Source organism: Mesoplodon densirostris, chromosome 14, assembly GCF_025265405.1.
Source record: "Mesoplodon densirostris isolate mMesDen1 chromosome 14, mMesDen1 primary haplotype, whole genome shotgun sequence".
Lineage (NCBI taxonomy): Eukaryota > Metazoa > Chordata > Mammalia > Artiodactyla > Ziphiidae > Mesoplodon > Mesoplodon densirostris.
Window position 1 is genome coordinate 69,231,762 of NC_082674.1, and position 25,615 is coordinate 69,257,376.

The 25,615-nt window shown below is 43.4% G+C and overlaps 1 protein-coding gene across 1 annotated transcript; it reads right to left on the minus strand.

The window, feature by feature from the left end:
- Nucleotides 1-841: 841 nt before the first annotated feature.
- Nucleotides 842-25,542, minus strand: IL18RAP (interleukin 18 receptor accessory protein). The gene is made up of 10 exons (XM_060117788.1): nt 25,473-25,542; nt 24,685-25,006; nt 24,405-24,588; nt 16,758-16,908; nt 12,130-12,195; nt 10,409-10,532; nt 7,105-7,256; nt 5,697-5,834; nt 2,427-2,600; nt 842-1,215 (listed from the first exon to the last, which is right to left on the minus strand). Exons 1-10 carry the CDS (start codon nt 25,540-25,542, stop codon nt 842-844), a joined length of 1,755 nt encoding a protein of 584 aa, XP_059973771.1.
- Between the last annotated feature and the right edge of the window lie 73 nt (nt 25,543-25,615).

Sequence of the window (25,615 nt, forward strand, 5' to 3'; positions counted from 1 at the left end):
ATTTATTTCCCAGACTCTTGCCCTGGCTTCTGACTCCTGTCACTGCCTTTCTACTTTGCACATAACTGCTGGTCTGTTCCTTGTCTCCTCCAAATCATTTTGGCCTAATTGGTTCCTACTTCCTATGGCCCAGAGTAAGGTTGTATACTTCATGCCCTGCGCAAAGGCCAAGGCAACATGGATGAGCTTAAGTTAGCCCCATTCTTCTCCCCAAGCCCTGTGTCCCGGCTCAGGGCTACACGGGTCCTGAGGAAGGGGCTCTTCCTTCTAGTTCTCACAAGGACACCGTAGAGAGGAACCGCGGCCCTGTCTGCTCCTTGGCCCCTGGTCTCTGCCTTTCCTACTTGCTTTCTGTGCTCCAGTGAATGGGTGAACATGGAATAAGAATTGTCTTTTTCACAGAGATGGTTTAGGCAAAGTTTAAATCACTTGTTTCTAATAAAATAATATTTATTTGACTGCAAAGATATATAAAGTGATGTGAACAATACATAGAAGACATGAGAGTCCATAGCCACAAAGCCAAGTGGCTGTATCTGCTGATTCCGCTGAGACCACTAGGAAAATCTTAGGGGCCGTGTGGGCTGAATTCGCTCTCCCTCTGTCCAGCCCAGGAAATCAGAGGCTCCCACCATAGTTTTCGTGTCATTCCAGTGCCTGCCACGCTTGCTCAGGGCTGGCAGAATGCTTCCCATTTTGTATCAGCCTGATCCACGCTGTGTGTTCTGTCCATCAGGGTCTCTCTCTCACCAGGGACAGGACGGGAGGGGTGTAGGAGGAGGCAGCTCAGGGCCCATTTCACTGTCCTTTAGGCTGGGAGCGCCTCCCAGCGGTTTCTGTTTTACTGAGTCTTTTCTAGAGAAAAAATCCTTGGGATAATTCTGAGATGATTCCACGTGAATCCTTTAGAGCTTTTCACAGGCATGTGGTAGCGTATTTGGGTCCAGAATCTGGAATTAGGAGGAACTGATTTGAAGCCTCTCCAAGTGACAGTGGGCAAAACCCTGAGAGCTTTTTTCACTAGATGAGGTAGAGACTCCGGCTCTTGGAAGGAAGAGAACTTAATTAAAATCAATTTCAGTGTTTGATCCTCCAAGGCAATGTTCACCGCTGCTTGTAGTTCAAAGACACTGGGTCCGTTGACGTAGCTGGGGCTCAAGATAAATATTCCTCTTCTACTTTTCTTAATAATGCTCACAATGTCTTCCACATACACTGGAAATAAAAGATTTAATTATTCGACGTTGTTATTGGGTTTTTTTTAATGACCACTGTTAAAGATTTGATAAAAGTTCATAATAATGCAATTGGCAAGGAAATTTAGTTATTTCTGAGATATACATTTTAAAGTAATAACTAGAATTATTACATTATACCAGAACATATAAGATTTTTAGAAATTTCATGTAATGTCTGAAACATTTATATTAGCATATTTCCATACAAATAGCCCAAAGAAAGTTTAGTATTAGTTGTTTTAGCTTGTTTGTTTGTTTTATACAGCAGGTTCTTATTAGTCATCAATTTTATACACATCAGTGTATACATGACATTGTTATTGTTAAACCTTGAGTCACAATAACCCTGAATCTCCCAGATCCACCCAGCGGGTTCCTTGCAATGGGCATTCTGAGGCAGAGGAAAGGAAGCCTGGTTTTCTTTATCACTTCTACAAAATCAACTCTGTGGACAGTTGAAGATATGCTCCAGTGTCTAGTGACTGTCAGTTTCACATGCCTCCCTGTGTTCTGTCTCCTCAAATCGCCAATTCCTCTAGGAGCAAAGCTCCTTGGAACGAGGTTGGCTGGGATAAGAGAGGGGCATGGAATGTCCCAGGCTCCTGGGTGGGGCATCTCAGGCAGAGGAGGTCAGCGGGACAGGATGAGGTCTGCACATCTGATCGTGCCCAGGACTGGGCCTGGGCCTGGGGAGTCTGCTGGACCCAGTCCTGAGTTTGTGGCAGGCACAGTCCCAGAAAGTAGGGGGACCACCCGTTTGGGAGGACAAGTGATAACTTCCTGCTGAGGAGCCAGAAAAGAGATCTTCATTCTGGAAGGCTCCCTGTGCTCCAATAATTTTTTTTCCTGAAGATGGATTATTTTCCCCCTGTGGCAATTTTTTTTTAATTTTTAAATTTGAATTTTATATTGGGGTATAGTTGATTTACAGTGTTGTGTTAGTTTCAGGTGTATAGCAAAGTGGTTCAGTTAGACATATACATATATCCATTGAAGATGGATTTTTTTGATGATGGAGCATGTCTCTGAAACACACATCTTTCTGTGTTGTTGCCCCAGAAGTTCTAAGCTCATGAAACCTTCCGGAAGATAAATAGCCCAACAGAAAGAATGACAAGACAACGTAGAGAGTGCTTGCATGTAACTCTCCATCTTGTGCTACGTTTTCTGTTGGCGTGCAGGACTTACCTCCTCCTGGGGCAACGTCTCTTTCAAGCAAACACAAGGTGTATCCATATTTGTTTTCCAAAACTTCAGGGAATAGACTCAGAGCCAAGTTTTCCTCACTCAGAGATGAAGTGGCCTCACTCTCAAGAGAGCTCCATTTCCCATAGGATATGAAAGCATCGAACTCCTTTTTATCTGAGGAAGAAGCACAATAAAGAATGCAAGCCATTGACATAGTTTTTACTCTCATGGCATACCTACATACACTCGAACCATATGGTAAATGGATAAGAATTAAGATTTGGGATCCTTACTGCACTGATTTATTAAATGAAAAGCAGCACCTGTGTGCATTTCAGAATCACACTGCTGAGGGGTATTGATTACCCACCCAGAATCAGATTCTAATCGATGAGGCACTCCTGCACCTTCACTGACGTCAGATCAAACAGCTGGAGCCTTGTCTGATTAAATCACATGTTCTCAGGAGTTCCTCTGAGCTTTTTTTGCATCTGCAGGGTTGCTGACTCATTGGTCACACATCAAAGTGGAGTCTGTTCCATCAAAGCGTGATAATACCCAGTGAGCAAAGCACTGCAGAGACCCAGTGCATTAGCGCGCTGACAGCACATGTATCTGTGTTTGAATCCCCATATGTAAAATGAGATAATAATAACTCCCCGTCTTGCTTCTGTCAGGGTTGCCTGGGATAATGTATATGAAGGATTTGGTGACTGACTTATAGCAGGCACAAGATAATATTCATTCCTTTCCCTTTTAGATGGAAAACTATATTTTGGAACTTGTTTTAGGGTATTTTTAAGGTCTCATATGCCTCTGTTGACTCAACTATTATAAATGCACATAGACTCTGGGATGTGCTAAAGAACCAACTGGAAGCCATAGAAAAGCTCAAAAGTTAACCCACGGGCTCTGGAGGTGGACACAGCTGGCTCATCTTCCAGCACTTTGCACAATGCCTGACAAATAGTATTATTACAAAGTAGTAAACAGCAGTGCTGTTACTGATGCAATTTGGCAGTTTGTTCAACGTGGACCTAAGAGGCTTTAGCTGACAGAAGTGTCAGCAACAGAAAAGGAAGAGGGGACAGAGGTGGACTGGCGTCAAGAGAGGAGGATGCCAAAGAGCGAGGTCCTGGAAGTGCATCTAAGATGCTTCTCATTGCCCAGGTGGGGAGGCGGTGGCTCAGGGGGCGTGGCCAGCAGGTACATGCTGTGCAGTTCCTGTGTGACACACCGTAGTCAGCCTGATTTTTTCCACATCCCTGTGACACTCCAGCAAACTAGGATTTTTCTATAACCTGAAAACGTTAAATTTCTTCTGTAATAATATTAAGGAGTGGGGGAATTAGACGATCCCCACAATTCTGACATCCTATGTCTCTCTAAATTTTGGGATAGTCACAGGAAACAGTCTTTTTGCTGAAAAACATTAGATTGGCCACAGAGTGTAATGAATCACTGCACTTGAAAACAGGGTTCTGCCTCCCTGTCAGATTACTAAAACGTTGCCTGTGCAAACAAGAGAGGACACATTTAAAGTACTTCACAGTTTGGGATTAACATATACACACTGCTATATATAAAACAGAAAACCAACAAGGGCCTACTGTATAGCACAGGGACCTCTACTCAATAGTCTGTAATAACTTATAATGGAAAAGAATCCATATATATATATAACTGAATCACTTTGCTGCGCACCTGAAACTAACACAACATTGTAAATCAACTATACTTCAATTAAAAAATAAATTAAGGTAAAAAACATCCCTCCAAAGTCAGATGTTTCACAGTAGATTGAGTCTTCTGTACAAGCTCTAGAATCTTAAGAAAAATAGCATTTTAGTAAAAGAAGTATGAAGTTGTCTAGGAGAACAATTAAGACAGTGATTAGATAATTTGTTCAATTCTAAAAAGCTATTTAAAAAATAACCGCAGGGCCTCCCTGGTGGCGCAAGTGGTTGAGAGTCCGCCTGCCGATGCAGGGGATACGGGTTCGTGCCCCGGTCTGGGAGGATCCCATATGCCGCGGAGCGGCTGGGCCCGTGAGCCATGGCCGCTGAGCCTGCGCGTCCGGAGCCTGCGCGTCCGGAGCCTGTGCTCCGCAACGGGGGAGGCCACAACAGTGAGAGGCCCGCATACCGGAAAAAAAAATAAATAAATAAAAAATAAATAAAAAAATAAAAAATAACCGCAAAATACTCTTGGCGTAAGGACTTCTCGTGTGTATTCTCAATCTCTGGTCTAAAGAAAAGTGTGACTGATGCATTTCTTTGCTGCCCCTTTTCCCAGTGACCTGACAGCTCTTCACTGAGTTCCTAGTGTGGGGAAACCACTGGTGTGCATGTAAAGGGGCATCCCCATCAGGTAAGTATTTAATTGTCCGTGGAATCCAGCAGAAGGGATTCTGCTCTTTCCAAGCAATAGAAGCATTCACTAAAACTGCCAACGTTCTAACCTTTGAGCCTTCCGGGACTAGAAAAACACACCAGCAGCTCTTCTAGTCTAAAGAAGCAAATGTTAATAAACGCTATTAACCTGTCTCATGGGAAAACTGACAGATACTTCATGGATAGCGCTAGTGCTAGTATTTTACAGAACGTCACTCTTTTAGGGACATTTCCACATCTCCAAACCCCTCACTTTACAGAAGAAGTTAACTGAGGCAATAGCTAATGGGGGCTCTAAACCAAAATGCCTGGATTCCATCCCAACCTCTAACATTCCCTAGCAGTTCCACTGGGGGCACAGACTTCACGCCTCTGCCTGGCTTGTAGGATTTCAGTGACGATTACAGAAGCTGATACATAAGCCTGGCGTGCACTCAGTCCTCAAGAGGTAATGGAAGCTGGAGCTGGCATCACTGAGTGCTTACTATGTGCTACATGCTGTTCTAAACGCTCAATATGTCTTAACTCAAAGAGTCCACATTGCATTCACTGTGATTGTGATTACAACCCTACTTTACAGAAGAGAGAACTAAGGCATGGAGATGGTAAGTCATCCGCCATCTTGCTTCAGGTTGGTGAGTGGACAGTTAGTTTCAAGTCCAACGTGCCCTACAATAACATCGTTGGCAAGATTCCTAGTAACTGGGATGAAGAGAACTTGTTTCTCCCCTGGGCTCCCAGCCTTTCCCAGGTGTGAAGCCACCAGACCTGCAGGAGGGTCTCAGAGCCTGAGGGTCATGACTTCCTCCATCGTGGGACATCCATTTCTCAAGCCCCTCCCTCTAAGTCAGTTCTGAGGCGAGTTGGGTCATCTTACCCCCGAGGGTCTCATCCTTGTTTTGGTAGGTTCGGTACAGCAGCACTATTTCAATCCAGTACGTGTAGAAGAGCGCACCTGCGGTCAGCACACCTGCCAGGGCCGTGACGGTGCCGAGGAGGATGTAGAGAAACACCACTGCGGAGACGCGGCGGCCGTGAGCAGGTACAGGGGCTGCGTCCCCTCCAGCACCCGCCTCCCGTATAAGGCCACATTCAGGCCAGCCCAGCACCTTTTCCAGCCCTATTATTTTTTATCAAAATCTATTGGAAACATTTCTCTTGAATCTGGACACATCTTAACTCACATCTTGAGGGAATTACCATAAAATGAACTCAAGAAAACCCAGGGTAATGGGTCGTTTCTGATTGGGGTGGCCGGGAAACTGATAAAAGCTCTTAAAAATTTTTTTTCTCCTATAAGCTTCCACACAACCCATTTGTGTCCCTCTTATTGCATACTGTAAATTATTTTCACGTGTTATTGACCCTACTAAAGGGAGCCACATCTGAAAAAAGGAGCCACATCCGGAAACCCGGAGCCACATCTGACTGACTTTCTCACCTCCACTGTACCTAACATGTGGCACCTTTGACCCACCGCTATGGAGCATCCACCAGGAGCACCAAATGTGTCTTATTTAAGCCTCAGAAGCATTCAAAACCTGCTTGTTCTCTCATCTCTATTAATTGAATGAATGAATGATATCACCTCCATCTCTGAGCATCTTCTTAAAGAAATTTTAAAGCTATTCCTTACCAGGAATTTCCTCTCTAGCTTTAAAAGGCTATGATGTGTGATATATACATATCACTCCTAAACTGAACAAGAACACTCTTTCTCCCCTCTTTTTCTCCTTTACCCTCCGACACCAGACCATCACATTCTCTGGATTTGGAAGCCAGGGGAGGAAAATAGGTAAAGGGAGCTAGGTCCTAGTACGATACCTGCCACATAGGGCATGCTCTGTAGGTCTTTGTAAAATGAATGAATAAGTGAATGAACTAAGGAGTGAATGAATGAATGATAGGCTTTTCCAACACAGCTCCCGTATGCAGAATTTTAGTAAGAGGACCAGCTCTGGAGGCTCCCCTGGTGGCGCAGTGGTTGAGAGTCCGCCTGCCAATGCAGGGGACACAGGTTCGTGCCCCGGTCTGGGAGGATCCCACATGCCACGGAGCAGCTGGGCCCGTGAGCCATGGCCGCTGAGCCTGCGTGTCCAGAGCCTGTGCTCCGCAATGGGAGAGGCCACAACAGTGAGAGGCCCACGTACCGCAAAAAAAAAAAATGTTGTCTGGCATCTAGAGCATGTTGGTGGCTATCATCACTGTGGCTATTTCCTTAGGAAAGTTCCTCTCCTCCCAGGTGAAAGCAGGTGCATGCATTCTGCAGCCACCTTCAGGCTCACCTCCTTTCTTTTCTTTCAGTTGGATGGACTGGGTACTGTTCCCAATGGAGTTCTGGGCAAAGCAAATGAACTTCCTGTGAAAATCACTCTGAGTAACTTCTTTCAGGAAGACAACGCGCTCGATGACTTCATCCTTTAAAGTGGATTTAACACTAGGAAAGGAGGGAAAACACCACACCCCTTTAGTAACACAAATTGACACCCATTTGCAGTTTTTGGAACACGTGTAAGTAGATAACCGTTTGGCTTTCAGAAGAGCTGTGGGATCAGATAGTACAAGGAGATGCCAGAAAGACAGAGGATGCTCAGAGGTGGCTGGTTTTTTATTAAATGATTGAATCAGCTAAGCATCATTCTAAGCATTTACACTAGACTATAATTACTTGCGAGGCTCATCTGATCTTCCTTACTCTAAGAATTCCCCTTGAGAACAGATACAACAATTTAAGAATAATGTTAGAAGTGACTAGCTTCTACTAAGGGTTGTGTGTATCAGACGGTCCTCTGGTCCCCAGAGCGGTAAATGTGGAGGAGGATCAAATCTCCTCCATGGCTCACCTCACAGGAGCCCCACCAGGTAATGGTGTGGTCATCCTGACCTGAGCAGCTCAGAACAGGCAAGAAGGTGGCTGACAATCCAAGGTCACACCACTGGGAAGTGGCAGCGTGATTCCTGGGCCTGTGTCATTCCGCCCTGTCCAGGAAGTGTGCATCTCGGCACTGGTTCACAGTTTGGATTCTCTAAAGTTGCCCATCTGCAATCTGTCTTCACGTTAAAGAATATTGTCTCTGTGGATGAGGTTTTAGGCTGTTTTGTTTGGAGCCTACAATACCCACTCTTATTCACTGGATGCTTCCTGCCTGCCAGAAACTGTGATAAGCGTATCACCTCTACCATATTTGCTCCTTACAGGGACCTTGCAAAGTGAAGTTTGGTATCCATAGATGATAGATGGAATGGTGGAGGCTCGCAGAGGGTATAAAGAGCATATAAAGTCTGTGCATACTCCCTTTACCATGCTTGACTACCTTCAAGTTTGATGCAGGATCAGCTCAATATGGGACCCAATGAGTTCCCTTGTCTTAGAAGTTCTTTCTAAATTTGATTACTGTTACCAAAACCCATCCTTTACTTTTTAAATGATGTATACTCTTCAAAGTGATATTACATTAGTCTGTTGAAATGTTTTAAAAACCAGGAGGAAGTGCTTAATACAGAGGCTATGACTTTGGAACAGATGTTGGAAAAATGAGGGACTCTAGTTCCAAATGTCTAGAGTTTTACTTTCCATTGAGCCAAACTGTCTTCCCAGTAAATTCTTCCCACTAATCTGGGTTGCAAACTAAGTCTAGTTTCTCATAAAACTTAACAGCTTCCAAGAACTTCAAGACAGAGATTCCACATTACAACATTAATCGGATCTACAGGAGAGAAGGAGGGTGATTGTAATTGGCAAATGTCTGGGTAAATATAAGACTATTTTTTCTTTCTTTAATTTCTTTAAAAGTTATAGTTTAACATATGCAGACAACAATAAAATGATACCTCAGTTACCGATATCCTGCCATTTTTGTATCATGTAAGCCTTCATTAATTCCCTACATTTACTCCATTGTCATTATATGGTTCTTTTTGGTAATATTTACCTACCTTGAAGTGCACAATGTCTAGGTGTATACTTTTCTTTTTCCCTCATGCATGGCATGAGGGATCTTAGTTCCCCGACCAGGGATAGAACCTGTGCCCCTGCAGTGGAAGGCGGAGTCTTAACCACTGGGCAACCAGGGAAGTCCCTAGCTGTATACTTTTGACAAATGGTTATTAGGGTATAGAACATTTCCAACTTCCCAGAAAGTTCTCTTGTATCCCTTTCCAGCCAATGCCTAGTCTACCAGAAGGAATAACAGTTCAGATATTTTTCACCTTAGATTCGTTTTTCCTTCTCTAGTTAGTTTGTTCTTTTTATTGCTGAATAATAATCCATTGTATGAATGAATGTAACCGTGTTTTAATTTTTGACTATTGTAAATAAAGCTGCTGTAGGTATGCCTAAAAAAAAGAAAAAAGAAAGAAAAAAAAAGGACAGCTATCTCACCTCTGGGTCTCCTTTCCCAGGTTGGATTGCATCAACTATTCCTCATTTCTCATATTTTCGGTCAGATCGCTTATTATTGTGCCATTTTCTCTGCATACGCTCCGGGCTGTTAAGGACCCCAACACTGGGGCCCTGACTCAGCCCACTCTGGATGGACGGCACAGGGGGGAATGGAGAATGGCTGACTAGGGTGCAGAATCCTTTCCCGTTTGTTCCATGTGCCAAGTCTAGTCAAGCAGCATGGGTTGTTATGCCTGCTTGTTAGTTTGGTGGGCAAAGCAGCCACATCAAATTGTTACTACAAATTGAACTTTAAAACAACGGATAAAAAAGTAAAAAATAAAATAAAAAGATTATTTTAGAAAAAGGTGGGGGGAATTTCCCAGTGGTCCAGTGGTTAAGACTCGGCACTTTCACTACCTAGGACCTGGGTTCAATCCCTGTTCGGGGAAGTACGATCCCACAAGCTGTGTGGCCAAAAATAAAAAATAAAATAAAAAATAACAATAAAAAATAACAATAAAAAACCCACAACAGGGGCTTCCCTGGTGGCGCAGTGGTTGAGCGTCTGCCTGCCAATGCCGGACACACGGGTTCGAGCCCTGGTCTGGGAGGATCCCACATGCCACGGAGCAGCTGGCCCCGTGAGCCACAATTGCTGAGCCTGCGCGTCTGGAGCCTGTGCTCCGCAACAAGAGAGGCCGCGACAGTGAGAGGCCCGCGCACCTTGATGAGGAGTGGCCCCCACTTGCCACAACTAGAGAAAGCCTTCGCACAGAAACGAAGACCCAACACAGCCATAAATTAAAAAAAAAAAAAAAAAAAAAGAGCTGGTGACACGTACGTGCGCCGAGACAGCGCGAATTGGAGGGAAAAAAAAAAAAAAAAAAAAACCTCAATAGGTTACCAGAGTAATTCAAGGTAAACTACAAATAAAGGATAATTGAGACAGCACCCAATTAAAAAAAAAAAAACCCACAACGGAAATACTTCATTCTATGGCCCTCTCTGAAACTGCATTTGGCCACCAAGTTTAAAATTAACTCACACTTTGCATTTCTATACTTTTATTTGCACCACTAGATGGCGCTAGTGGCCACACCAACTCCATCTATTTGTTCAGCTCTGTGTGTACATTTCAGGGGGTTCTAAAGATGAAAGCTTTTAGTGTGAGTTGCAGAGAATAAGTTCGCTAATTTCCTTCTTACCTTCTCCCCTCAGGTGTTGGGACTTCCCACTCCTGGTCAGAATCTTTGACGTACCATCTTATCACAGGCTTAAAGTTTATTTCGAAGCCAAATCGGGCCGTGCAGTTAAGAGTTAAAGGCTTTCCTGAAAAAAGGGGCCACAGAACACAGGAAGGAAGCCCGTGAGAACACTCTGTCCTGTGCAGGAGGAAGACACCATCTGGAAACTGTTCGCTGAGGCAGTCAGGTTTGCAGGTAAAACAGGTGTGCCAGACAAAGCCAAATGTCTACCTGTCTCTCATTCGGAGACAGGTAAAACCAGGGATGTTGGTCTCTACTGGGCAACTCTTAGATCTCAAACCTGTGACTACATTCTGCAAATGAAGATTGGCATGGTCACAGCACTACGGGTTCTGATGTGGTTTAAGGATAAACACCAGGAAAATGAGCAGTTTCAGGGACCAGCTCTGTCTTCCGACGCTGCTGTTGAAGCAGTACAAGGGTGCCAGTAAAGAAATACTAACTAGTATTTGCATGTTACATGAAAATCCTGAGGTTTTGGCGGCATGTAGTTTAAAGAAGAAAGTATTTAGACATTCAGCTGAATATTTTGAACGATACAGTGTGGATGGACGTGCATGCTACTACGCTACCCTCTTCCTGCCCATTTCCTCTGTAAGGGGTATCCCGATATGCTCTACCTCAAACTCATTATTTTAACTATGAAATGTTTAGGGACTCCATTTGAAAACTCACCTTTGCACCTTAATAATGCTTTCCCCACAGTAATACTTTAAAATTCACTGGTACCTTGTGTAACTTGGTTATTTTTGAATTAATTAATGCTTTCCCTGCTTCTTTCCTCCTTCCTTTCATTCTTGTGATTTTGCCCGTACTGTTATTTCTATTTCATAATCAGGATACACCGCTACCGCCACCTAGTGGTGATTTACCATAATATCTATTTTTACATTTCTTTCTATAATGATAAACATCTTATTAGCATTTAAAAGAAAACGCCACCCAGTGGTCTTTTGCCATAATATCTACTTTTACCTTTCTTTCCACAACGATAAATATCTTATTAGCAATTAAAAGAACACTTATTTTATTGAAACAACCAGCACTTGGTTTTGAAGAGATGAGTTCTTATTTGGCTATGTGGGACGATGTAGATGCTATTGAAGCTGACAAAATCAAAGGGGACCACAGGAAGTCACTTTGCCCCTCTACCCCAAAGAAGACACTAATTTGGAATACAACTTATTTGAGCAAGGGTTGTAGTATTCTCCTACAATTTATCTTAAAGGCTAGACCAAACACTGTATTCGTAAAGGTTAATGCTACCTAAGTTGGTTAACTGATTAAATTTATAGATTTAATCAATGAACCTAACCAATCTGTGTAACCCACTGTTCCTGGGTGGAGTAAGGAAGAATCTTAAAAAAAAAAATCTATGGATCATGCCTAACATACAAGTCACCTAATATATCAATACACCATCCCATATTTCTCAATGCAACCTTGTGAGGTGAGTTTTATTTTGTCTAGTTACAGATTTATAACCTGAGACTTCAAAAGATTAAATAGCTGAATAAGATCACACACCTAGTCAGTGGCCGAGTCTAGATTCACCCCCAATTCTGTTTAATTTGAAATCCCAATGCTCTTCCTTGTAACACACTTAGACCTGCTCCCAGAAGCAAAATATCATTCAAGGGTGATGACACCACCCACCTTACCAAGTTCTACTTCCAGGGTGTCCTTGATGGGATCCAGAATATCTGGCTTGAGATTAGTGTTTTTCACTAAAAGATGAAAATAAAAATTATTATTTGCACTGGGAAATCTGAAGGCCTGCTTCCTGAAGATTTGAACGCATGGTCACACTTTGATCTAAATGTTTTGGAACTTCCTTTTCAGATTTCATCCATAATGTACAAGGCTAGAGACTCAAGTTTCCATGTGAAAATCACGCCTCCAGAAATGACTGTGGCATCAAGTTGCAGGTGCTAGCGAAACGTGAGTCCTTGATAAATCCGTACCCACCCGGGGGGAACCTTCTTCCAGGCCAGCCCCGTGGGCCCATTGCACACGTGAAACCCCACCCCATCTTCTCCTCCAAGATTGTTTTCTGGTGCATCCGGCTGAGTAATCCAACAGGAAGGAGGACACACCTGAGAGAATGCACAGGTTTGCCAGATTGGAGCCCACCCCTCCCTCCATCCTCAAATTCATGGTTTGTTTCAAAATAAAGGTGAGCTCAGCGCTTCATGAATCATTTTATCCCTCAACTTCCTGCCACAGACTTTCACATATGCCTCCACTGTCAAACTCCCTCCTGAAGAGGTCCCATCTCCTAAGAAAGGAAACTTCATCCCCTCTCTTCTGCAATGGTCCTCTCTTAATTCTCAGGGACCTCCTTCCCTCAATTACATTATCTTCCTCCTGTATCTTTGACTCTCTCTCTCTCTCTCTCTCTCTCCTTCCCATCAGCATTTATCCACTCTCAGTCTCTCCATCTTAAAAAAAAAGAGAAAAACCCTTCACCTTATACCCCTGCCCCATTCATGCTCCTTCGTTCCCAGCCAAGTTGTTGAAAGAACGCTGTGTGCTCGTTTCCTCCCTCCCTGCCCCTCCCATGAAGTCTGATTTCTGCCCCCATCACGCCACTGACACCGCTTTGGCCAAAGTCACCAGTGACCTCCTTGCACCTAAATCCACTGGGCACGGCTGAGTTTTTTTGTTGTTGTTGTGTTTTTTTGCGGTACGCGGGCCTCTCACTGTTGTGGCCTCTCCCGTTGAGGAGCACAGGCTCCGGACGCGCAGGCTCAGCGGCCATGGCTCACGGGCCCAGCCGCTCCACGGCATGTGGGAATCTTCCCGGACCCGGGCACGAACCCGTGTCCCCTGCATCGGCAGGCGGACTCTCAACCACTGCACCACCAGGGAAGCCCACGGCTCAGTTTTTAATCTGCTTTCCCTCTCAGTAGCATTGGATGCTGCTGGGCATGCTCTCCCCTCCTCTTCCTCCTCCCCGCTCTCTGCTCGCTCCCCTGAGCGTTATGGGCTTCTCCTCCTCTTCGCCTCTTGTGAGTATCACTCCTCCCTGGTCTCTCCTTGTGGGGCAGCTCACGCTCCAGGCCTCTTCCCTATGAAAGTTCTTTACCCTCAAAATGCTCTCTCACCTACGTCATCAATTTCACTTCCTTTGCTGCTCCCTCCCCACCCTTCCACTGATACCCACTTGCTGATGTAAATAATGACCTCCCTCTTCCCAAATCCAAGGATCGGTTTCCAGGCTTCCCCATATGAGGCCGTGCATCACTCCCTCTTTCTTGGGACACTTTATCGCTGAGCCGTGGGATAGTTACTCTCTGTTCTCACACCGCTTCTCCATCTCCTGTGGGGATGCTTCTCCGCCCCCGTGCCTCCCACTGCTGGATGTTCTAGGCTCTCTCCTCTCTATACTCCACCCCCACGTGACCCCATTCTCCCTCGGCTTTAGATATCGCGCCGGCGGCCACCCTCACATTCACATCTCCCGAGGTAGTAGCCTGTATCCCAGACTGGTTTATCCAAATACCCACTTGTCTTGGTGACTTGATGAATCAAAGTCCTTTCAAGCTTAACCCTGAATTTCTTCCTCAGACCTGCTTCTCTTTCAGTATTTTTTCTGTCTCATTACATGGTGCCACTGTTTACCAACTCATCATGCCAGAAAAGTAATTCGTCATTGATTTCCCTCTTTCATCTTGCACATAAACTCCATCAACATGTTCTGCTGACACACACATAAAGCCACTTCTAATCTCCTCTGCTAAGTCTACTCGAAGAGTGACCAGAGACATCTTTTTAGAACATGATTCAAACCTGCTGCTCCCCAACCTGTGCCTCACACCAGCCCTTATGTATCCCATCCTACCCCTTCCACTTCCATCCCATACCATCCTATTCCACCCCTTCCCATCCCATCACATCCAATCCAACTCCATCCCATCACATCCCATCCCATCCCATCCAACTCCATCCCATCCCATCCCATCCCATCCCATCCAACTCCATCCCATCCCATCCCATCCCAATCCCACCCCTTCCCATCACATCCAACTCCATCCCATCCCATCCCATCCAACTCCATCCCATCCCTTCCCATCCCATCCAACTCCATCCCATCCCATCCCATCCATTCCCATCCCATCCCATCCCATCCCATCTTCTCTCAATATGTTATAGAAAGTCCACCTCGTTGCCCAGCATAAAACCTGGCTCTCATACTGGACCCTTCCTTTTCCCTCTTTTCACTCCCAATTCCCAAAGCCTGTCATGTGTAACTTCCTAAGTATTTCTGGAGTTTGCTCTCTTCTCTCCATCCCTACTGCCCCTCCTAGTTCAGGCCACCATCAGCAGTTGCCTGCTTGACTCACAGCAGCCTCCTAATTCTTCTCTCTGTCTCCCTTGTTGCCCACCCCCCGCAAACCCATGTTCTATATAATAAGCAGAGTGATCTATCTCAAATCCAGATCTATTCATGACACTCTCCCACATAGAACCCTCAGAGGCTCCCCATTTTTCCTTGGATAAAGTTCAAACTTACTAGAACGGTGTGATGTCTCTTCTGCTTCCAGATACCCTCAACTGACCTTCTCTTTCTCCCTGGAAAGCACCATGCTGTCTCTCATCTCCTGGACGTTAACTATGCTGCTCCCTCTGCCTGGGACGGCATCTTTGCCACCTTCACTGGGCTAGTTTGTCCTCACCCCTCAGTTCTCACCCAGCCTCGGGGTACCCAGGTCTAGGTCTGTGTGTCGCCCACATGCCCCGCTGCTTCCCTTTCTCTCCACTCATCACACCGAACTGTAGTAGCCTGTTTCCTCTCTGTCTGCCCCACGAGATGGTAAGTTCTGGGAGGCCAGAGAAAGTGTCTAGGTGCTCATTCTTACAACCTTAGCACCAAGCCCAGTGCCTGACACATATCATATGTTCCACAAATACTGGTGTAAGAATGAATAAATGAAAGAATGAATGAGTAAATGAGGAAGACAGGAATGATGACAGAGAAGACTTAAAAAGATGTGACAGAGGTTGCAAAGCATCCTCTGGGAGAGAGAGAAGCAGATTCTGCCACTGAAAATTTGATGGGCGAGTTATCATGCCCGAGGGAAAGAGCAACCACGCTTGGAGGGGCAAGTGGTCCAAGTTGGGTATTTGCCTTCTAACCCCTCATCCAAGCAACAATCTCATATAAACTTAAGTCGATGAGGTCTAAAGTATTGCAGAGTGCAAGGGCCAGGAAGTAAGCAGGGGAGTTTGACTTGGTCTCAGGATACTCCATGTGGTTTGTATCTTGCAATGAAAGAAGAGGAAGTAAAATTGATTACTATATTTACTAAGAGCAAAGTCAACCATTCTGTACGGTTATGTTTTGATATAGGCCATGCTTAAATTGATTACATCGTACAGTTTACCCATGTTTTACACCTGTAAATCTAATAAGAATGACCCCAGGGAAAACCTGGGCCAAAAACAGACAAGTCACAGAAGACTAAGCTCAATGGGCCAATAAACAAACGGCAAGATATTCAACTTCATTAGTAGTTCAGGGAAACATAAATTGGTATAAAAAAAGAGAGTCCACTTGACACCAAAGTCTGAAACCACCAAATATTACTTGGGAATAATGGGAATCTGTTCATTGCTGATGCGGGTATAAATTAGCCAAACAATGTCTACGAACAATACCGTGTGTTTATAACACAAAACACATTTTATAACATAAAAAAATATTCTGTTTTATTAGTGGATACATACATATGTAGAAAAAGCATAAAACATAAATGGAAAGGATTATAAGCTAAGAGTGGGCTACATCTGCAAAGAGAGGAAGTGGGAAGGCCTCAAGTTTTATCTGTATTGTTTTGTTTCGACAAAGAAACCATGAGATGGAAAAACCATTATTAAAGCTTGTGATAGGTACATGAGTGTCACTTATTTCTGGGTGTGAAATATTTAACATTGTTTTTTAATTTATTATCTCTTATGTGTGAAATCTTTAATCTTGTTTAATTCTTTACATGAACCTTTAATTTTGTTTTTTTAATTTATCACAAAAGAAACCAGAATCAATGTGTAGAAAACCCAACTTGTGACAACTTGACTATGACCCAGAACTAGGCCTTCCTTGGAGGATGGAATCTAAGTTAATGGAAAATTGATGTTCACCAACATTCCAGGCTTTACATGACTGTAGGCTATGACTGTCTCCTTCCTCACCACAAAAAAAGGAAAAATATCACTAAGCCAAATAAGATAACTTTAACTGGGTAATTGGGGTTGAAATCTCAAATACTGAAACCAAAACCTCACTTACCAATGGTTTTCACTTGAACAACAGCTCTGACTGTCCATAAACTTGAATTATCTGACTGAGTGTAATCACATACGTATGTGCCTTGGTGATAGTCATAAACTTCATCCACTTCAATTGGGTTGCTCCTTTTTTCAGAGAGTAGTTTTCCATTCTAATCCAAGAGACAAGAAAATTAAATAATTTAACCAGAGAATTACTATTAATATTAAGCTCACCTATAGCGAAACTTCACAAATTTGAACCAAGGAAGGGGAAGGTCAGTCTGATATAAGGACATTGCAGAACATAATACCCCCAAGCTATAAAAGATTCTGCTCAAAACTATATTTGTAAGATTCTTACTTGAAACGAGAAGCATTTTCAAAGACAATTACATGTGGAGATCAAGACAGCCCAGCAAGAGCTGTTTAATGTGGTAAAGCCCAAAGCGTGATTCAGGCCCCTAGACTCTAGAAAACTCATAGTGGTCTAAGTGGTCAATACCTAAATGAATTTTTTTAAAACACGTATATTTATATTTCTGGAAATTGATATAGATTTTCTGTGTATTGGGCTTACATAAAGTTTCTTCTTTAAATAAATTTCACTTGAATAAAAGAAAAAATGTTAAACTGAAAACATTAAGTAAATAACTAAACAGATGTATCTAAATTTGACAAAGAAGGACTGGGATTCAGGAACAATTATTTAACTCCTAGTGGACTCAAAGTTGAGTGAGAACTAAAATTCAATTATGAACATTTCTCTCTCCTACTTAGAATCTCTCATTGACACTCCTTTGCCTTGAGGGTAACATCTAAACTTCTTCACAGCCTGATCTTGCCCTGCCTTCCCCGACTCATTTCCTGTTTCGGCCCCTCTACCCACCTGTCATTCCCTACATAACCACGTTCTTTCTCTATCAACGTGTCTCCCACCACCTTTCCCCACTGGGAAGGCTGTTGCTCAGTTTTCAAATCCAACTCAAGGGGTGGCTTTCACTGAGAGAAGTCATCAAGTCTCCCCGAGCAGGATCAGTGACCTCTGCTCCATCATCACGATAGCCCCCCCTTTTTTTTTTTTGCGGTACGCGGGACTCTCACTGTTGTGGCCTCTCCCGTTGCTGACCACAGGCTCTGGACGCGCAGGCTGAGCGGCCATGGCTCATGGGCCCAGCCGCTCCGCGGCATGTGGGATCTTCCCAGACCAGGGCATGAACCCGTGTCCCCTGCATCAGCAGGCAGACTCTCAACCACTGCGCCACCAGGGAAGCCCATGATAGCCCTTTTATAGTAATGATGCATTTGGGTGTCTCTTCCTGTGAGTTGTCGAGGGCAGCCTTTGTGCCAAGACATTTAGCTGGTCCTGGACACACTGGGAGGAAGAAACACAGATCCCTTCTCTGAGCGAGCTCTCAGCCTAAGGATGCACGTCTGAGCAGTAAGCCAGAGTATGGCACACTCAGGTGGTTCTGCCTCATAGGAAATGTAGGGACTCTTCCCCCAGTCTAATCCGAGACTTGAAGGATATGCAGGAATCAGTCAATGCCAACAAGGACCTACTGCATAGCACAGGGACCTCTGCTGAATATTATGTGGCAACCTAAATGGGAAAAGAATTTGAAAAAGAAAAAAAAAAGAAGAAAGTAATTGACATTTTAGGAACACTTGAAGCAAAGCCTGAATGTAGGAAACAAGGCCAAGGTGAAAGGGCTGATGCAAGTAGATGTGTTTGATCTTTGTATCTCCAGGATACAGCAAGCAGGCCAGCAAGAATAAGGTCTTCGTAAATAAGGGGTGAATAAATGCAAGTCAGTTGGAAGAAAGGTTTGGAAGCGTAAGAGTCACATGATCAGACATTTTTAGAAAAATGACTGGCCGCTATTTTTTGACTGTGGAAACTCTTGTAAATTTAAGCAAAGACTATCATAATCACCCTTGTATCTTTAGGGGCTAGGAAGTGGTAGGGGCACAGTAGTATTTACTGAATGATGGGGTATCAGTATATCATTAATCTTATAATCATTAATCCTCTAACCTCTGTATAGCACCTGGCTTTCCAATTTCCTACTAAGAGTACTAGCAATATATCTTTCACCACTGCAGTCAAAAGAAAAGATAAACAACAAAAATAACAAAATATCAATAGTAAGAACTCATTACCTATGTAGACTACAAAGTTATTTCTCCTGTGTATCTCGTATGAACATTCAAAGGATTCTCTGGGGGGCTTCCCTGGTGGCGCAGTGGTTGAGAATCTGCCTGCTAATGCAGGGGACGCGGGTTCGAGTCCTGGTCTGGGAGGATCCCACATGCCGCGGAGCAACTGGGCCCGTGATCCATAACTACTGAGCCTGGGCGTCTGGAGCCTGTGCTCCGCAATAAGAGAGGCCGCGATAGTGAGAGGCCCGCGCCCCGCGATGAAGAGTGGCCCCCTCTCGCCGTAACTGGAGAAAGCCCTCGCACAGAAACGAAGACCCAACACAGCAAAAATAAAAGTAAATAAATAAATAAATAAATAAATGAGGCAGAAGGAAATAACTGCCCTTTAAAACAGATTAAAAAAAAAAAAAAGGATTCTCTGACTAGGTTTGCACAGGTTCTATGTCTTCCATTTTATAGATGAGAAAACCGAGGTTCAGAAATTTGTGTTTTGTTCTACCATATAGCTCGTGAGAGGCCTGAGAATCTATCTACGTTTTTCTGATTCTGAGTTTCATGTTCTGATTGAGGAATTTCCCTTCCCCTTTGCCTGATGACTCGTAGAAGCAGAAATTCCCCTCCCCTAAGTCTCTGGTGTGGTTCCTGTGGCCCAAGAAAGAATTTCCAGTAGGTTGGCAAGGAGCTGAGAAGAGGGTCAGAACTGGTCAGAGCTGGGCAGCTGCAGGTAGGAAGTAAAACAAGGCCAAGAGGTGGGACTGACAAGGTTAAACATCTATCAAGAACATTTTAAAAGGAAGCTTCAGGGCCCGGGGTAAAATTCAGAGAGAAAACTTCTAGAGAACATGGTCATAACATACAAAGAACAGAAATTGGAGTGGAGGTGTGTCATAAATCACATGAGAAATTAACACAGAGGAGGGGATGCAGAGTTGGAACCAGACTGCAGCTGGGCCATAGGGAGGATGAGTCATTACAAAGTGGGCCTGACTTTTTTTAAAAAAAGATAAGTATGGCTTAGTGTGTATCATCAAGATTTTATGGGATGGAACTCAAACAAAACATCAAAGAGATAAGGGGCAAGAAATTGGTGTCAAGCATGATGGGAAGCTGATCTAATAACATAATCACAAATGATCCTAGTAGGAAAGAGAAGTGCCAATGAGGCCACATAGGAAATTCTTTGTTTTGCTCAGATGTGACACAGTCAAGAGCAAAATACAGAAGCAGGAGCATCAGTCAGTGTGATCCTGTATAAACAGCATCAATAAGTCCCAGAGAGAACTGATGCATGTGACAACCTGCGGATTGCAGCATTGTACACACCATAGGAAGGTGCCCAGTATTCTGAAATTTCACAGTGAGAACAATCGAATGGGCCAATGTATGGACCTTGGAAACAGCTTCCAAAAATCTAATCTAAATGACCTTTACCTCTTCCCTACCAGGAGTTGCATCAACCTTTGGTCTGGCAAGTCTCACCATACGTATCAGCTCTCCATGTCCCTGGGCTCGCAGGATGCCACCAGGTGCCAGGGACAAGGAGAGCAAGGCCAAAGGAAATGAGAAGAAGTGGAAGGTCTATGTGCGAAAATTCCATGGAACTCAAGGTTCAGAGATGACCCAGCAGCCACGTCAGCACTGTGGCGTGTGAATGAGGTTGACTTAAACCACCAATGGAAAAGTCACTCAGGCACAGTCTCACTGCCAGGATGTCACAGCCGTGGCACAGGCACCCATGTCTCGGTGCCCCAGACCCTTGCAGAAGAGCCTCTCCTACTGCCCTGTGTTATAATTCTGTCTGGTGTCAAAGATTCGTTTAGCTAAAGAACCAAAAACGCCCTCCCATTAGTGTAATATCATCTAACATGAAGTCTGCTTATGACAAAGCTATTTTTCATTATATTTTTATTTTAATTAATTAATGTATTTATTTATTTTCGGCTGCACTGCGGGATCTTAGTTCCCTGACCAGGGATCGAACCCGTGCCCCCTGCAGTGGAAGCGCAGAGTCCTAACCACCAGACCGCCAGGGAATTCCCATTATATTTTTAGGAATTAGGAAAATATTATTAGAATGAAGAACAGATAATTCCTTTTATTCTGACTTCTTCATCGTTCAATATTTCAGTTAAGAATCTCCAAGTCTAAATTTTTTGAGGTGTCTATTAAAAATATTTTGGAGGCCCCCAGAGGCTACAGCACATGGATTTATTTCACTTGGTTGTTCTATACAACCGGCAGGTTCATCCCTGGTCAGCAGTTTCATGTGAATTCAGTACCACCGTGTTTTCATCCTCTCAGCCAGTGTTAGTGTTGTCGGTTTTGAGATAATCTTTAAGCGTGAGCCACCCTCCACCTGAGTACCTGTGGTTTAGTGTGAAGAAAAGGAACATTGGGTATTATTTCCTGCCTAATGTCACCACTTTTAGTGATATGCTACTTCCATGAGGTCTGTGACTTTCCAGGATACTGTGTGTGTGTGTAAGCACATGTACACACACATGCAATTCAGGAATTTCATGCAGTTCATGAAACATAACCTAAATAATGACCTGTCCAAATCTCCGTCAGAAGATACAATTTTAACAACAGCTATTGTTTGCCTACTTTTAAGGCAGATGCCTAGTCACCATTAAACACATCCTGACATTTGCAGTCAAGGCCCCAGAGAAGAGAAATAAAGCTTCCTTTTGTGAATGTCATAGAACATTAGGGTTTAGTTCATAAGAGCAGTATATGCAGAAAGCTGGCAACTACCATGTGGCTTGTGCTTACCAGAAAGTGAAAATAGCTTTCATTTCAGGGATACAATCATTGAAAATTCAAATGCATTTTCATTTTAAATAACGGGGCAAGCCTGGTTTGGGAACAGCCTACCTTGATGTAGTAAGGCATCTGTCATCTCAGATTACAAATACTTTTGAACCATGGGAAGTTTTGTTCTTAAAAGTGAACTGAAAATAATGAACAGAACCATCGGCTATTCTTACCAACCTCATTTTAGAGGTTATGAAATTAACGTGTTTCTTTTTTTTTAATTGAAGTATGTTGACTTACTATGTTGTGTTAGTTTCTACTATACAGCACAATGATTCACTTTACATATATATATGTTCTTTTTCATATTCTTTTCCATCATAGTTTATTACAGGATATTGAATATAGTTCTCTATGCTATACAGTAGGATCTTGTCATTTTTCTATTTTATATATAGCAGTTTGTATCTGCTAATCCCAAACTCCTAATTTATCCCTCCCCTCTTTTCCCCTTTGGTAGTCATAAGTTTGTTTTCTATGTCTGCGAGTCTGTTTCTTTTTTGTAAATAAGTTCATTTTTGTCATATTTTAGCTTCCACATATAAGTGATATCATATGGTATTTGTCTTTGTCTGACTTACTTCACTTAGTATGATAATCTCTAGGTCCATCCATGTTGCTGCAAATGGCAACATTTCATTCTTTTTATGGCTCGGTAATATTCCATTGTGTATATATATGCCACACCTTCTTTTTTTTTTTTTTTTTTTTGCGGTATGCGGGCCTCTCACTGTTGTGGCCTCCCCCGTTGCGGAGCACAGGCTCCGGACGCGCAGGCTCCGGACGCGCAGGCTCAGCGGCCATGGCTCACGGGCCCAGCCGCTCCGCGGCATATGGGATCCTCCCAGACCGGGGCACGAACCCGTATCCCCTGCATCGGCAGGCGGACTCTCAACCACTGCGCCACCAGGGAGGCCCCTGCCACACCTTCTTTATCCATTCATCTGTTGATGGATGTTTAGGTTGCTCCCATATCTTGGCTATTGTAAATAGTGCTGCAGTGAACATTGGGGTGCATGTGTCTTTTCAAATTAGAGGTTTTTCCGACTTTCCCAAGAGTGGGATTGATGGATCATATGGCAACTCTATTTTTAGTTTTTTAAGGAACCTCCATACTGTTCTCCATAGTGGCAGCACCAATTTACATTCCCATCCACAGGGTGGAGGGGTCCCTTTTCTCCACATCCTCTCCAGCACTTGTTATTTGTAGACGTTTAGATGATGGCCATTCTGACCAGTGTGAGGTGGTACCTCATTGTAGTTTTCATTGCACTTTTCTAATAATTAGTAAGGTGCTTCTTAAGTTAAGATTTTATTGAGGGCAGCACATTTTCTGTGTCATTTTAAAATATAAAATTGAGACCTTAAGCACACACTCACCCTCCCTGTACACTTCTTTCTACAATAATAGAAATATTATTTCTATAATAACACCAGTTGTCACTGAATCTCAAGAGAATCAAGTGAGGAAATATTGTCTCACCCATTGGTAATTTTACCTCCAGGAGACTCTGATTGCTAAGTTTTGGGGGTACAAAAAGCTGACAAATAAACATGGGCCACTTTCTGGACTTTGATCAGGGGCAATTTAAAATGATATTTTTATATTAACAAACAGATATCTTTGGAAGTCCAATTTAAAGTTTTGCATGATTTCTTAAAGCAAAGTATTGAACTTCAAACAATTATCATAGGGACTTCCCTGGTGGCGCAGTGGTTAAGGCTCCATGCTCCCAGTACAGGGGGTCTGTGTTCGATCCCTGGTCCAGGAACTAGATCCCACATGCATGTTGCAACTAAGAGTTCACATGCCACAACTAAGGAGTGGGTAAGCCACAACTGAGGAGCCCGTGAGCCTGCCTAAGGAGCCCACCTGCCACAGCTAAGACCCAACACTACCAAATAAATAAATAAATATTTAAAAAGCCAATTATTACAAATGTAGGAGGTGATTTAAGTTCTATTCCCAGATTCCACCACCCTGGGTCAACTGACATTCCCAGACTTTGGAAGAGATGCTTACGTGGCATTTATATATCTGTTAGGACTTAGAAAAACTATAAAATACAATGGAAATATGAAATATTTTTGTTATGAAGTTTACTCACATGTGGTTCATAACTCAGAATCATTCTGAAACTTGTCTTTTCCTGATTCCTGTTCCCTTTTTCTCTTAGCACTGCCCTCCCTCCCCACTGACTCACCTGTGCAAGACACGTGTCACCCAGGCGACCAGGTGCTTGCCTTAACTGTCTTCCCAGAGGTGTCCTCTTTGGAAAGTATTCCAGTCTCCTACTTCTTTCAGAAACCCTTCAAGACATGCTTGTTGGGTGTTCCTTTCACCCTAGCAATGCCCTTTGCTTTCCAAAGGCAGTAAAATTGAACAAATCTGGTCTTCTGAATGAGTGGGTGTTCATAAGTTTATATCTTAACCTCACATGTAATGTACTTGAATTTTAGAAATTTTTCTGGCACTGATCAAAAGGATGGTTCTAATAACTGGAACATTGGACTCTGTGGCTACCTAGGGGAAAACTGCTTTAGAAAGTCAGGTATTCTCTGTAGGCATGAGGCCAGTCTTTGGGAAGCTCTAGAGCTCAGATTCAGACTCACGTTTCTATAAATTACATAAGGAGATGCTACCATAAAAACTAAACTCTGGCATCAGTTTCAGTGAAGTCATTCTTACCTGGTACCAGGTCACCTCTGGACTCTGTGTATCACTTTGGTGGCTGAGACCGGGGCAATAAATGGAGCCCATGCTACCAAGAAGAAGGAGTTGTTCATGTGATATGGAGCTCCCACAGGACATATTTGTCTTGGGTTTAAGTTCTAAGATCATCTTGACACAACAGGCCTCATCCTGGGGGCTCCTAGGAAAGTTAACAAGGTCCTGTGAACACAGATGTTATATCCAGATAGTAAAGGATTTGGTAATGTTTTCAGATAGAAATGTACTTGGGACTTACCTAATCCTAGGTCTACAAATATATGACCCAGCATTATTCATCTTTGTGGTCAAAAAATGAAGGGTGCTCTTGTCCTGGATGACGTGAGGATAGTTTTGAGTAATTTCTACTAGTGGATCTCTGTTTTGAGGTTGTAGGTACCATTGGACATCAGATAGGTTCTTACTACCACTGCAGGGCAGGTGTTCAGAGCTTTGGGTTGGTGAGAGTTGACTTCTGTGGTAGAAATGGGATTTCTGTGGCTCTGGAAAATCACAAAATAAGACAAACTCCTCCCCACACCTTGCAGAGTATGTCCTAAGAAGCTTTCCAGTGGAGCAATCTGAAAGCCACAATAAACAAAGGAACACAGAAACACATTAGAGGAATTCTAACATATTTACAAAGAGTACTTGGTTTCACAAGGGATTAAGCTCCCTTGGGTGTCTTTCTCCTTCACGGTTCCCATTTTGTGGGGAAAAGAAGTTCATGTTCTAATTCCCTCCCACTGGTCTTCAGCATCACCAGTAGCAACGGAGGTTTCCTGTTAAACATCCTAACCCACCTTTAATTCCTCTTCAGCTGCTTCCACTGAACACCCAGATATAGTAACTGGGTTCCATATTGATGCTTGGTATCAACTGAAAGCTGTTCACCCCAATAATTTCTCCTCCTACCCCCATCTTAAAAGTAGAAAGGAAATGTTCTATATTATTATGACATGCTGCCAATGTATCCCAGAATACCTGTCACTTTAAACTTGGACCATAAAACTCATAAGGTTAGCATGAAAAGTGAAAAACCCCTACCTGAAGTATTAAATCCTTTAATTTTCCCTCCTGCGATAAGCCAAAGAAATACCCAGCTCAAATAAAGCATTGTTCTCTCTGGGTCTTGTCATTGCTTCAGGACATTTGTTCTGTTGCCAGAGTGGAGGACATTGTAATTCAGG